Raw genomic sequence first — 14962 nt, forward strand, 5'->3', positions numbered from 1 at the left:
AGGAGATGGATAGGGAGGGGGAAGGGCTGTTCTGATCAGAGGGGGCGGGGGAAAGCTCCAGCTCTGTGTCCTCCATCATGGCCGCTGGGAAGCTCCACCCTTCCTCCGCTGAAACACACACACACACAAAAAAAAGGTCAAAGGTCAGGTGGGTTGGGGGGGTGAATGTGGTTCAGGTAATTAAAAACTGATGATATTTTTGTGATCAAACTGTTGAATGATATCATTGATGTGACCAGCTGATCACTGCAGACAGCTGCCCAGTCATCAATGATATTAGTAACATCTAATGTGATGAGTGTGATGTTTAGAGACAGTGAAGCTCCGCAGAGAAACACTGACAGCAGCTGTTTATCATCAGTGTGTGTGTGTGTGTGTGTGTGTGTCAGGCTGTAATCTCACTCAGCAGATTACAATCCCCCAATGGGGGGGGGGGGGGGGGGGGGGACTGCAGACTGTCTGGGTCACTATGTTTGATGATCACATGATTCAGACGTTGATGGACAGTCAAACATCTCAGTTCATGTTCAACAACTGTAGAGTCTATGAGAATCTGAACGGGTTAACCTGGAGTTAACTAGTCCTCTAACTGTTTACACATTACCTGCCTTTTGTCTAAAACCCGTTTAACTATATCACCATCACATAAGTGTATTTTTTTAATTATATTAAGTATAATTCCTCCCCATGACCACAGTTTGAATCATCCAGCACCAGGACCAGGACCAGCACCAGGACCTGAAGCTGAACCAGGACCAGTAGTTTTGACTGGACTGTCATACTGACACACGTCTTTACAGGGTTTGTATCTCTTCATCCCACATTCCTTCGTTATTCTGTCTTTATCTTATTAACCCCTCAGGTGCTGAACACTGTGCAGTCTACAACAGAGCTGCTGTCACACTGTTTACAGTGGCTGATACTTACACTTTAAATCTGTACATAATCTGATATATTTTATTATTCCTCGCGTCACTGATGATTGGTGAGTGTTTTACTGTAACTGTCCTTCCTCCTCAGAGATTCATTTATCTATTGATCTAAAACATAACATCAGAATTAATTATTGATCCATTATTTGTCTCCATAAACGTGAAACAAAAATCTGCTGGCACTCAGAACATTGATAAAGTTTCAGATTTAATTTCCCTCATTGATAATCATCTGATCTTCTACTGGTTTCTTTCAATCTGGACTCGTGTTGTTTTGATCCGAGTCCGTGAACGCGTCTCAGTCTGTGTCGGTGTTGATCCACCAGAGTCCAGAACAAAACCATAAAAGTTTAAATCCTCCAGTCGGTGAGCTGAGCCTACCGTTAGCTTAGCACAAGGCTAACTCAAACAGGAGAAATTAAACTTTTCAACAGCTCCGGTACAGCCTTTAGCATCTTACCGACAGCTAACCGACAGCTGCGGTGTTGACGTCGGCTCACTCAGGTTGTTAGTTGTCGAGCTGCTGGTTAAGACGCAGTTACCGTTAACCCGTTAACTAAACATTAGCACCATTAGCTTCCAACACAAACTGAACACACACCAGCTGACTAGCTACATGCTAAAGCAACGGTCCGCTGCTGTTTTTAACACGAATACTGTTAGCATTAGCATTACCCGACATGTATCAGGCCAACTGTTGCTAAATCCGCTCAGCTGTTTCCAAAGCTTTATGCTAAGCTAACGCTGTGTCCGGCACATTAAAGGTTCAGCTCTTCAGGTACAGTGTCGTGTCAAAGAGTGTCCAGGTGAGTCGGTTTTACCTGGTGATGGTTCAGTGGCTCTGAAGAGATGTTTTATGTCCAGTTCTTCTCCATTGATTCTCTCTCCTCATCTCAGCCGCTGCTAACAGACACCAGGGGGCGGCTTTCCTTTCTTCTTCTGCCACTACTTCCGGTCTGACTCAGTTGTTTTAACCGCCACCTGCTGCACCGGAGAGGTATCGCTGTGCCGTCGCCATATTGGAGCGGTTCATACAGACAGTGTAGTTTAAATTCATCCAGTAAAACCACAACAATCATGGCGCCGAATCACACCTGGACATCACAGACTGACGTCACAGACTCAGTCAGGACTGAACCAAACACCTGCTGAGTCTGTCACTGGAAACAAAAGAGACTAAATAATGAGAAATTATTATTAAATCAGACACTGAACTTTATTGAAACATCGTGTGTTTACAGTTTGAACAGCAGGAGGCGCTGCAGGAAACAGAAGTGACCAGGGGACACCAGGTGAGGTCAAAAAGCTGAGTTTAATTTCACTGACACAGAAAACAAAGCTGACGTGAAGGAGAAAGTCTCATGAATATTCACCTGCTGTAATATATGACACTGAATATTAATGAGTCCCTACAGAACATGATTATGTCAAAGTTTCCTGGTTACAAACTGTGAATCCAGTCATCAGGTGAATCCAGGATCAAACACCTGATCTTGGGAATAATCACAGTTCAGTTACAGTATTGATCAGTGTTATCTGTTAGATACAACCAATACAATCTTTTTGTTTATTTGTCTAAAGAATATTTCATGATTGTTAAATGTAAAATATTTTTTATTTCATGGGTTTAAATTGTGTGTCATTAAAGTTTTGCTGGAAATTAATTTTTATTTATTTACTTTCTCCTTTTCTTTATCTCATTATTATTATTATTATTATTGTTATTATTATTAATAATGTTGATATTAGATGTTTTTATAATCTGTTTTTTATTTCACCAGCACACACTCCTAACATTGCATTATGGGTGATTTTTGTTGATAGATTTCTGCGATTAATTAAACTGCAAGATTGTTATTGTTGCTGCTCTTGTTATCATTCTTTAGTGATTGTAATATTTGTTAATTGTTGTTTATGGTACTTTAATACCCGTCAGATGTTAAAGCGTCTGTTTGTACTTTTACATGTGACCATTAAGTTTTGTTGTTACATTGAAAAGTCAAATTAAAGTTGATTTGATGATTTATTTCACAGAAATGAGAAAATGAACTTTTACTGTGAAGTGACGTCTGGACTGTTCATTAAGGCTCAGAGTTAAAAACAAACGATTCCTATTAGTAAAAATATTTTTTCATAGTTTTTTCTTGATGGGACCATTAAAGAGAAAAACCTCTCCCTGTGTTAACGGAGTTATTAACATCCTGTCTGATCCAGTTACACCCAGATGTCAGACGTACAGTCTCCTCCCGGGTATCTCAGCTCGTGGGCCAGAACCGGACCGTCGGGTTCTTTACCGAAATCCACCAGGAAATTCTTGTTCAGGGACAGACCTCCGCTGACAGAGTTCACATCGATCTGCATCATCACCGACCCCTCCCTGAACAGAGAGGAGAGAGGATGAGGCTTGTCACAAGGGTCGCAATGTGGCCAAAAGTATGTGGACACAGACATTACAGTATCTAATGAGACAGTGTCCATCCATGAAACTGAACTTTTTACCTTAAACCATTTAGTTCTGTTGTGATGTCATCAAGGTGTTTTTAATGGGATGTTATTGGGCTAATTAAGCAATAAATTAATGAACATTAAAATGTATTATGGAGCAGTACTGCAGTAGTACTACAGTAGTATTACAGTAGAACTACAGTAGTGTTACAGTAGTACTGCAGCAGTGTCAGTGCTGTACGTACTTGACCATGTCAGGGTAGAACTGTTTGTCCCAGCTGCTGAACAGAGACGTCGTCAGATAAAGTCTCCGACCGTCCAAACTCAACTGCAACATCTGAGGACCTCCGTAGACACGCCTCCCCTGAGAAACAGAAAGGTGAGAGACAGACGGTGAGAGACAGACGGGTGAGAGACATACAGGTGAGACACAGACGGGTGAGAGACAGACGGGTGAGAGACAGACGGGTGGGCAGGGACAATCAATCAGAAAGATGAATGAATAAATGATAAACCCCAGTAGAGGACATTAGACAGGGTGTTGGACAGACAGACAGGTCCATCTTCACCTGTCTCTCTGCTTCCTGTCTGTGTTACCTTGATGATGCGTGGGGGGGGTTGTGGCTGGTTCTCAGGGTCCTCCAGGACTTTGACTGGTCCATCACTGACGATACTTCCTCCCAGAAACACCTGGAACAGACAGACAGGTGAGTCAGCTGTCTCACTCTGAGGTTTTTACCTGTTCACCTTCATCACTGGACAGGTTTTACATCATCACACCTGGCCGACCAATCGGGGCTTCCTCCTGTCTGTGATGTCATACTGTCTGACGTCCCCGTGCAGCCAATTACTGAAGTAGAGGAAACGGTCGTCCAGTGATATCAGGATGTCTGTGATCAGTCCTGCAAAGACAGACAGGTGACAGGTGACAGGTAACAGGTCAGACAGGTGACAGGTCAGACAGACAGGTAACAGGTGAGACAGACTCACCTGGCATCTCAGGCAGCATCCATCCCTCCACCTTCTTACTGGGAACACTGATCACCTTCTCTGCAGCCCAGTCACCTTTCTGATTAAAAACAAAACCAGGCACATGGATCAGACCGGACCTGGACTGAGACTTGGCTGCAGCCCATTCTCTGGAGCCGGCTCTGGAACTGTTCATGTATCACTGTGTTTTAACAGGGTTCTACTGTGATCGTTGGTTCTGGTGAATCAGGGTTAAATCTGCTTAAAACCTGACGGGGACCAGAACCTAGAACCCTAAGGTTCTCACTGGAGTCTCACTGCGATCTACAATCCTGTGGTACTAACCGGTGTTTTGTAGAACCTGAAGACAGTTGAGGGCAGAGCACAGCCCACGTAGCCCTCGGTGGCGTCGGGGTCGTGGAGGAACCGGACCTCCAGAGGAATACCTCCCTCTTCACCCAGGTCGAGCGTCTGCAGCCTCCTGTGGGTGGTCCAGTCCCAAACATGGAGGGCGCTGCCGTAGTGACCTGGGACGCCAAGAATGATGAGAAGGTTCTGTCATTTCTAGAACTGAGAGGAAACATCTTCATCCCTACCAGAACCAGACCACCACCTTTCTCCATGTTTCTATAAACCAGGAAGTTTATTTTCAGACGTGGAGACATGTGACCTCTGGGACAGGGCGGAGCCTCCTGGAGTAACGAGTGTGGTCCAGACAAAATTAGCATGTTAGCTGCTGATTAGCGTGTTCGCTAATGTGCTAGCTAGTCATGTGATTCCATAGAACAAACAGCAGAAGATGTCAATGTTTCTAACAAGCTTTAGCTGCATTAACACCTGGAAATTTTCTCTAAGAAAAATGATGTCACATGGTCTTTGCAGCAAATAAGCTTCTTTATTAGAACAAAGCTACACATGATTATAACGGAGGAAATGGGGTAAAAACTGGAAAAATGACCTCTCAACGTCACCAGAGGTCAGAGGCAAATTGCCTCCATGTCTGAAATAAAACCTTGGGGTGTGTAGATGAAATGCTGAAACCGTCATGCTTTAGTCATAAAATAAACAACTGGTTTGTCTCTCTGCACCACTGTCTTAATGGAATAGGAACTTTAAGTCCTGGGTCCTATCTGGAGTCCTGGATATAAAACCCAGTCTGGAGGATTACTGAAACATGAACCTTGAACCCTCACAGGAGACTTGGCCCTGATGTACTGAAGGAGTCTTAGTGGAGTCGGACCCTTGAACCTTGCAGTACTGTAAAGACTTAGTGGGATCAGAGCCTGGTACCTTCAGTGTTACTGGGTTCAGAACTAATCACCCTGTGTTACTGACCAGAAACCGACAGGGAACTAGAACCTCAAGTACTGACTGAAGTCTAAAGGGAACCTAAAATCCTGTGGTGCTGATTGTAGTGAGGATTCTTACAGAACTCCGGATCAGGACCGATGATCCGGAGTGTCAGGGATGACGGCGCCTGGATAAACACTGAGACGGAGGTTTTCCTCCTGACTCACCCTCCATGACGTGGGCTGGATTAAAACCACCAGCCAGAGCTTTTGGCGCCCCCCATTCAGTGCTGATCATCACGTTGTGTCGAGGTTGGTACCAGAAGTCATACCCAAAGGGCACCGCGTCACCGGGGTGCTCCCAGTTACCGACCACCTCGAACGTCTCACCGTCCAGCAGAATGAAACCACCTGAGAGGACGACAGCGGGTGTAACACTGAGACTGTCCACTAGAGGTCGCCACGACAACAATCAGCTCAGCTTCCTGTCTACATGAGGAGGATTTAGGAGCCAGTCCGCCGGAGGTCTCACCTTTGCCGTTACCAGACGGGTCTCCCAAACAGCTGATCATGATCTGACCGTTGCCCAGACAGTGAGAAGTGTGAGGGTTCGCCAGGTTACACTTCCAGTACAGATCCACAGGTTCGACCATCTGAAGACGACAAACCACAACATGAACACAACTGGAACGTTTCATTTCCACCACGGAAAACAGAATACTTTTCAAAACAAAAGACACAAACTGCTTCACAATAAAAGCATCCAAGCTAGAACCCTGTGGTACTGACTGGACACTGACTTGGATCAGAACCTAAGACCCCGCATTACTGACTTGAGTCTTTTTAAGTCTTTATTTTGGGGCTGCAGTTTAAATTACATATCACACAACAGGCAGTGACTTTACTTTCCTCTGCCGTACACAGTTTTTCAAAATGTAAGAACTTTGTAGAGTTTGGGAGTTGGTCAAAGTTTCTTCAGGTCATATTTTCCATGATATAAATGTAATTTTCTGTATCTGTATCATCGGGGGCTCAGGAAGTAACCAGAGCCTTGTGAGTGTTATTTTACTGGCAGAAATCTTTACTGATCTTCCTCTGAGGCCGAGTTCAGACCTCCTGCCAAGGAAACTGATATCAACTGTGTGGTTCTCATTCTTTTAGTCACAAACCAGAGACCTGGACCGCAGCCGAGACCTGGAGCAGAGATCCACTGCTCCCCCTGAACCACTACAGTCGGAGTCTGAAACAATCCTGAACCACAGCTCGTTGCTCGTCTTGTTATTGTATAAGATTTGTTCTCTGGCGCAGTGTGAGTTATTGCAGCTGTGTCAGGAGGCGGCAGAGAGGGAGAGACTGACGGTGGTCTGAGACTCACACTGATCTTCACCACACACACCTCAACACTGAGGCTGCTGAATGAGTAAAACACATGTAAAGGTCACACCTGTCACAGTCACAGGTAGAGCTCACACTGATGATGATGATGATGATGATGATGATGATGATAATGGACACCAGAACATGACTCATCTAGACTTTCACTTTTAGTTAAACCATGTTTTTACTGAGGCAGATGGTAAAGTGAGTCAATCCACAGGTTTCCAGCAGAGCACCAGGACCTCAGACTGGGAGGTGCTGACTCACTCAGCTGTCCCAGAATCCTCTCTGTTGTTTATAAACCCTTCAGTGGTTCATTGAGGTCTCTGAGGAGGACTGGTGATTAAATGATTCAACAACAAGTCAAATGTCTTTAAAATATTTTAAGTTTTCTAAAGAGCAGCTGGGACAGAGTTTATCCTGCAGCCTGAACTGAGGATGAACCTCCTCCCCCTCCTTCTCCTCCTCCTACTGTTTTCAGACGTCATGGTCAGGACCAAGTCAACCCTTTATGGGGCCTCAGGACAGAATCCAGCTGTGGGCCTCATGAACCCTCCCCCTCCCCCCAGCTTGTCCTGTGGTTCATGTTGTGATTCACTGGTGCTACCAAACAAATCTGCAATTAATCAAATTAGCAGAAAGTAATTGGTCCACAGTGAACGTGGAGCTCTCAGGCCCCTGAGGACCCGGGGCCTCGGGGCAGGTGATGATCCGGGGTCGGTTAGTGCCAACAGGTTTCAGTCTCAAGTGAATCTGGATGAACAAACAGCCTCCACAGAAACGAGCTTCAGGTTTTACTGAGAGTCCAGACTCTGATCCTGGACCGGGTCAAAGAACATGGTGACAGATTCTGTTTGTCCAAATGTCTTTAAACGCCTCAGAGGAGGCGGGTCGTAACTCTTCTCTTCAGAATCATCAGAACTATTTGAAACTTCAGGTTTATCTCAGGTGAGCTGCTGCTGTCCAGGTGATTATAGAATTTACTTTCATAAAGAATTTAAACAACTGACCAGTGAAACCAGTGAAACCAGTGAGGACTGACAGCTGATTACAGCCTGATGACTGATGGTCACGTCACGAGTTTGACTCTGGACGGACAGACAGGAAGTAGATTTTGTATATAAAGAACAAAACAGCCTGAGCTGATAAACAACACTGTCAATAATCAATAACAAAGAACTTCGACCTCACACAGGTCAACACACAATCAGTTCTGATTGGCTGAGCCGCCCGCAGGTCGTTCATACCTTGTGAATCTGCGGCGCTCTGGGATTCGTGCCGACGTCCACCACGTAGACTCTGGAGGAGACGAGCGACGGCAGAATCAGACGGTTCCTCTTCTTGGAGGCGTCTCCGAAGCAGCTGCTGCAGGCGTTCCAGCCGGTGTGATGCAGCTCGTCACGAAGGTTCGGCATCGGCAGCCGGTGGATCACCTGAGAGGGCAGAGGTCAAAGGTCATCTCAGGTCAAACTATAGGGAGAGGTTTAAATTTTACTTCAGCCAGCTAGTTTAGAAAGTTAAGAGTCAGTCTGAAGGTTGAAGAGTTTTCAGAGGAGAAAGAAACAACAACCTGAAGCAAGAAGAAGAAGAAGAAGAAGAGGAGGAGGAGGAGGAGGAGGGGGAGGAAGAGGAGGAGGAGGAGGGTTAAGAAATGTCAGCCGATCCAGCAGCAGGAGGAAGCTGATGAAGAAGCTGATGAAGAGTTCAGTATGAGCTGCACTGGTTCAGACTTTAAAACAACAAACTGCAGCAGGAGAAGAAGGTGTAGTACTGGACTCAGCACAAGTCCGGTTCAGACAGTCAGCAGGAGCAGGATGACCGGGTCTACCTGGCAGTAAGTGGCAGACTTTGGGTCGACGTCGACGGTGGCCAGGTAGTCGGGTTTCAGGATGTCGGTGTTGCGGTAGACGCAGGGCAGGTAGACGATCTCCTCCCGAGGACCTCCAACCACAAACACAGTAAACTGAACTCAGAGCTGAAAGACCTGGACCCCAGAGTCCACTACAGAACCATGAATCCATCAGGTCTCACAGAGCACTCACACGTACACGCTGGCTTAACGTTTGAGAGTCGTCATAGAAGCTGATTTAGTAGCGGTGGTTGATAATGTGCTATGCTAGCTGTCAACCAATGCTAAAGTGAACTACAACTCCCTCAGGCTTCAGTTTGTGTCCTGGTTCGTAAAAAACCTCTGGACCTGAACCCACCACGTGGTCTCAGGACTTCTGAATAAACGTGATTTGATTGGCTGATGCTGAAGAGTTTAATCTTTCTGAACTTGTACCACAAGAAAAGCGAAGCAACAGAACCACACTGCAGTTCGGCGACGCGACACGTCCCACCAAGAGTGGGTTCTCTGGACCCACCATCCAAACCTTGACAGGATTTGTGTATTTACCTGAAATCTGCTATATTTTTATTGGATCACTCAGAAAACAGTCGGCCAATCAGAAGAGAGGCTCGACCTGTTGTTACTAGAGCTCCAGAGAGAAGCCTGAGAGAGGAGATGTAAAACTACACTGAGATGGTTTTTATATCTTCTGATGGATCAACACTTCAAATAAAACACAGAAGAAGAAGAAACATGGAGCTTTAAACTGAGACTGTTGCAGATCTACAGCAGGAACAGGATCTGGTTCTGGTTCTGGTTCTGGTTCTGGTTCAAGACCATCATTCTTTCTTCCTGCAGCAGATCAGACCAGAAACATGAACTCATATGAACTCTCGCTGTAGCTGTAGGAATAGCACAGACCGTCACTGCTGATTTTATCAATCAGAGGTCAGATGAGGCTGATGGTGGTCGTGGGTGTGGCCTCAGAGGAACACGGGGTCTCAGGAAGGAGCTCTGGACAATGACTGATAACATGAACAAAGACAGTTGTCTCACCCTTCATGGCGTCCAGCGGGCTGCGGTATCCCGGTCCACATCCTGAGCAGCTGGCTGAGAAAACACAACAACAGGTCAGAGACATCGGGTCCACACAGGTCACGCTTCGGTCCTCAAACTCCCAGAATCCCTCAGCTCACAGCTGACGTGTCCGCGCGGCCGGACGATGTGGTCTGAGGTGGATCAGCAGCTCCTCGTCTCTGTCCTCACCTCACCTCATCACAACTCGACAGGTGTTTTATTAGTGATTCAATTATCAGTGAAACCCAGAGGAGGAGGGAGGAGGCTCTGACTGACACGCACCTGAGATACAACAGCACAGCAGCTGACAAACAACAACAACCCCCCCCGAATCATCACACACACTGTGTCCTCCTGTCTGTCTGTGTCCTCCTGTCTGTCTGTCTGTGTCCTCCTGTCTGTCTGTGTCCTCCTGTCTGTCTGTGTCCTCCTGTCTGTCTGTCTGTCTGTGTCCTCCTGTCTGTCTGTCTGTGTCCTCCTGTCTGTCTGTGTCCTCCTGTCTGTCTGTCTGTGTCCTCCTGTCTGTCTGTTTGTCTGTCTGTCTGTGTCCTCCTGTCTGTCTGTCTGTGTCCTCCTGTCTGTCTGTCTGTCTGTCTGTCTGTCTGTCTGTCTGTGTCCTCTTGTCACTTCCTGTCACAGCCTCCTTCAGATTTCATGGATCTCAGAGTGAAACTTGACTTTAGTGTGAAGATAAAGTGATGATGTGTGTGTGTGTGTCAGTGTGTGTGTGTGTGTGTGTGTGTGTGTGTGTGAGTGTGTGTGTGTGTGAGTGTGTGTGTCAGTTTGTGTGTGTGTGTGTGTGTGTGTGTGTATTGATTGATTATAAATCAGACTGTTGATCAGTTCTCTGTAGATGAATCTATTTAAATATGAATTCTACAGAAAAACAAACCAGTGAAAAAACTGCATGTTCAATGTGACAGGTGTCGGGTCGATCTATATGTCTGATTGGTTATTCCTGATTAGACACGTGATCGATCATGTGAGCCCGCCCTGAACCTGAGTTTTGACTAAGGAAAAAAATGATGGACAAAAAGCTTCAGCAGCTCTGCTCTCTACTGAGGATCCATGTGAACTAATGTCCCCTCCACTGTGAACACAGCATTACATAATACACACACACACACACACACACACACACACACACACACACACATACACTCTCTGCCTTCAGATTTAAAGGGACAGGCCTCTGTTTTTCTGCAGCTTTAAATTGTCACATTCCTGATTTTCAGTTTCAGCTGCAGCAATTTATCAATTAATCTAAAAGACAATTAATCAGAAACAATTCTGATGATCGATCAGTTGAATTAATAAAGTGTAAAATCTCTGTTTAAAATGAGACACACACACACACACTGGCTGTCCAGTAAAGGAGGTTAAAATCAAACCAGAGTAAATGATTTGAACACAGAACGTTTCCAGTTTAAACCTGAGTTCAGGTTTATCTGAACTTTAACCTTCATCAGTTCAGATCAGATAATAAAACTGCAGTAAAACTCACTTCCTGTCTCGGTAATTTTCATTATATATAAACTACTTTCCAGGAAACTACAGCTCTACGTCGGCCACTGCGGCCTCCAATCAGAGTGATGTCATACTGCACATGCGCAATTAGCCCCTCCCCCCAACAGGAAGAGATCAGCTGCTGCATTTATTCAAATATTTTGTTTTACAGGAATGAACGTTTTTTTTATCATCGGCTGCATTTTTATCAAACTGAACTTCAAGTTCAAGAGTTTGAATCTTATTGTGTTGACATCGTAGTCACAAGGTGACACATGTTGGGGGGGGGGTTTGAAACTGTGAACTAACAAAACAGTCATGTAGAAATAAAACAATATTTCACAACATTGGAATAGAAACTTTCTGAATCAGACGTCAGCTCGAAATCTGTCCATGTTTAACTGGAGCGACATCATGAGAGGAGGAAAAGTTTCTCTCCTTCATGACTCAGAACAAACATGGAGGGAAACGTCTCCGCACACAGGGAGGTCACAGGGTCAGAGGGGGCGTCGCCTCCGTCATGAAAAACACACACCTTTCAGTAAGAGTCAGATTCCCGACACATGCTCAGTTTATCACCTCAGCAGTCGGGTGGGGGGAGGGGAGGTCTGACCACTGCTCTCCTTTAGGACCTCAACCACACAGACGCCAAAGCTGCGATTCCTCCATCACATGTCGAACTCAGCTTCAGGTAATTCCAGCCTTCAGATCAAGTTCATCACGACGGGAAACGTGAGAACATCTGTCTGTTTTTGAGTCTTGACAGTTTGAATGTGACAGCTTCTGTTTGGCTGAGTTCCAGTTCCAGTGTTATTAACGACTCAGGTTCTAATCCTCGTTCTGCCTCGACACGTCGGGATTAAAGTCACTTCAGATGACTGCTGATGGGTTTTTGAGAGATTTACACAAGCTCAAGACATTTTCACGTTTTACAGAACACATCAGTAAATACTCCAGTCCTGATTCCTCAAGCTTTTACGTCTCGGTTGCTAACGAGGCTACAGAGGTTGTCAGGAACGTTAAACACCGATCTACTCACCAGTCCACCTTTAGAGCCCTGTTAAATCACCAGTCCACCTTTACAGCCTCGTTAACTCACCGGTCCACCTTTACAACCTCGTTAACTCACCGGTCCACCTTTACAACCTCGTTAACTCACCAGTCCACCTTTACAGCCTCTTTAACTCACCGGTCCACCTTTACAACCTCGTTAACTCTCCGGTCCACCTTTACAACCTCGTTAACTCACCGGTCCACCTTTACAACCTCGTTAACTCACCGGTCCACCTTTACAGCCTCTTTAACTCACTGGTCCACCTTTACAGACTCGTGTTCATACTTTATTACTAACTCTGTCAGAGGAAAGAGTTTTGTAGAAGAGGTCAGAGCGGAATCAAACTACCAGCTGAACTTTAGTGGTGTTGATGTTGACGTCATGTGACCCTGGTGAAGTTGGTTTATAGTCCAACATTAGCTTTTTACTTCTGATTGTTTTGAGGCCTCAAACATCAAACAGTGATGTTCATTAGTGAAGATGATCCTGCTGAACTAAACCTCAGGATCAGAAACTGTTGTTATTTTCTCGAATAATCCAAAACACAACGGAGAAATCCTATTGGCTGTTTGTGGAGGGAACCAGGGTGAAGCTAACTTCAGGTGGACCACAAACATACTTCATCCTGCTGTTCTGTGTGGTAAAATATGAGAAAATAATAATGATAAAACACACACACACACACACACACACTCACACACACACACACTCACACACACACACACACACACACACACACTCATGTCCCTTTAACCTGAATAAACACCTGACCCTGATTCAAATCTGCTGCGTTTCCTCTTTATCACCTGGAGAATTTCTCATCTGTAAAAAGTTAAAATGTTTAAACTTTTGACTCCTCCCCCATCACTCTGTCAGCCAATCGCATGTCGCCTGTAATTCCACAAAACCTGGAGCTAAATTAAGGAGTATCGCAGTTTATTCATTTTTATTCATTTCTGGATCTGGAGCTTGTTTCTTTCGTGTTTGTGCTTTTTCAGAGTGTAAGTGACTCTGTTTAAAGCTCAGACACCTGGACAAACTGTCGGACTGAACCTTTAGTTTCCCTCCTCACACTCTGAGCTGACGACAGGAAACAGAGCAAAGGTCAGGAGCTGCAGCTCTGCTCCAACCAGACCCCACGGAAAAACATGAGGTTTAAACAGCTGAGACAAAGAGGAGCTGCAGGTGAACAAGTGAGTGAAGGAATGAGTGAATGAATGAGTGAATGAATGAGTGACAGGTGATGGAGGGATGATTAAAGAGAAGAAATAAAAATGAACTCACCCATGTCTGAGCAGCTGGTCTGATCAGTTCCTGCAGGTCCTGTTGTCAGCCGGTCTGGGTTCCCTCAGACCAGATCCTGTGAAAAACCAGGAGGGTGGAGTTTAGAAGTTTTCACACCAGCCAATCAGAGAGGAGATGTGGGCCTCACACGCTGGTCGTACAACCTGACTGTTAACCCCGTGAGGCCCAGACAGAGTCTCACTCCTCAGTCTAAAGATGGTATTAAATGTGAATGCGGTTCTGTTGTTTGATCTGAAGAGCTGATTTTAATGGACTGTCAGTGAAGGGATCACACACACGCACACACACACACACACACACGCACACACACACACAGAGCTGAAGTTTAAAGCATGTGAAATTAAATTTATGTGACAACCTGACAATTCAGTGTGAGTAGGGAAACAAAACAATACAAAGTCCATCAGAATCATAAAGTGTGTGTGTGTGTGTGTGTGTGTGTATGTGTTTGTGTGTGTGTGTGTGGGGGGGGCGTTTGTCTTGCATTTAAAACAACAAAAGGAAAAGGAAGTTGTTCACTGTGAGATAAACACATTTTATTTTATCATTGTTATTACTACTGTCATTGTAATTTCAACTTCTTTGTAAGACACCCAACCTCCAACCTTCTCACCAAGATATCAGACTTTTAATTGTAATTGTAAATTGAATTCCTTTGCATTTCAACTACCTGAGACACCCAACTTCTCCCTTTCTCGTCAATAGTCAAACACTTTTGTATTTTAAATTGTGTTAACTAGACCTCTTTACTTCACACTTCAGGGGGTGTGAAAGCACACCATGGGTAAGAAGCCGACCCCACAGCAGACAAAGGACGTGAAACACATCCCGGGGGGGGGGGGGCCCCTTTTCCCTCAAGTATAAATGTTCAAGGTTCCCCATGCTCGGGGTCTTTCTTCATTTTGAACCGCTCGCATGTTGATTGACCTTTTCTTTGCAAAGAAAATAAAACCTTGTCGGCCAACGGAAGTCTCTATTTCATTCTTCACCAAGAGCAGAAAATTTCCACGACACTACTATTCCTTTATTCTTTGTTTATATGCTAATAATCAATATTATAATTATTATAAATTTTTAATATTTAGATAGTACTTGTATATGGGGGGGTGGAGGGTGGTACTGACAGATGATGAAGGATGTAGAGTTGTTGATTTTTTCCTGTTTGTTTCAGTTTTAT

At 45.0% G+C, this 14962-nt stretch overlaps 1 protein-coding gene and 1 long non-coding RNA gene across 2 annotated transcripts; one reads left to right on the top strand and one right to left on the bottom strand.

The window, feature by feature from the left end:
- Window positions 1–2225: 2225 nt before the first annotated feature.
- selenbp1 (selenium binding protein 1) lies at window positions 2226–13855 on the bottom strand. Its single transcript, XM_023393646.2, has 12 exons — window positions 13765–13855; window positions 9900–9953; window positions 8841–8953; window positions 8260–8445; window positions 6168–6288; window positions 5864–6046; window positions 4692–4873; window positions 4368–4446; window positions 4158–4279; window positions 3975–4067; window positions 3623–3741; window positions 2226–3309 (listed from the first exon to the last, which is right to left on the bottom strand). The coding sequence occupies exons 1-12, from the start codon at window positions 13766–13768 to the stop codon at window positions 3147–3149; spliced, it is 1419 nt and encodes a 472-aa protein (XP_023249414.1). The 5' UTR covers window positions 13769–13855; the 3' UTR covers window positions 2226–3146.
- On the top strand, window positions 13844–14749 carry LOC147817554 (uncharacterized). The gene is made up of 2 exons (XR_015436266.1): window positions 13844–13983; window positions 14548–14749. It is a non-coding gene; the product is annotated as an uncharacterized LOC147817554 (long non-coding RNA).
- The last annotated feature ends 213 nt before the right edge of the window (window positions 14750–14962 follow it).

Source organism: Seriola lalandi, unplaced genomic scaffold (genome assembly GCF_002814215.2).
Source record: "Seriola lalandi dorsalis isolate HSWRI2012SDOR001 ecotype SW California unplaced genomic scaffold, Sedor1 jcf7180002054941, whole genome shotgun sequence".
NCBI lineage: Eukaryota > Metazoa > Chordata > Actinopteri > Carangiformes > Carangidae > Seriola > Seriola lalandi.

Coding starts and splice junctions, on each gene's coding strand:
- selenbp1 (XM_023393646.2), bottom strand. Junction 6,289..8,259: donor GAGCGCCGCAGATTCACAAG/GTATGAACGACC, acceptor TGTCGTCTTCAG/ATGGTCGAACCTGTGGATCT. Junction 4,447..4,691: donor TCAGGTTCTACAAAACACCG/GTTAGTACCACA, acceptor GTTTTTAATCAG/AAAGGTGACTGGGCTGCAGA.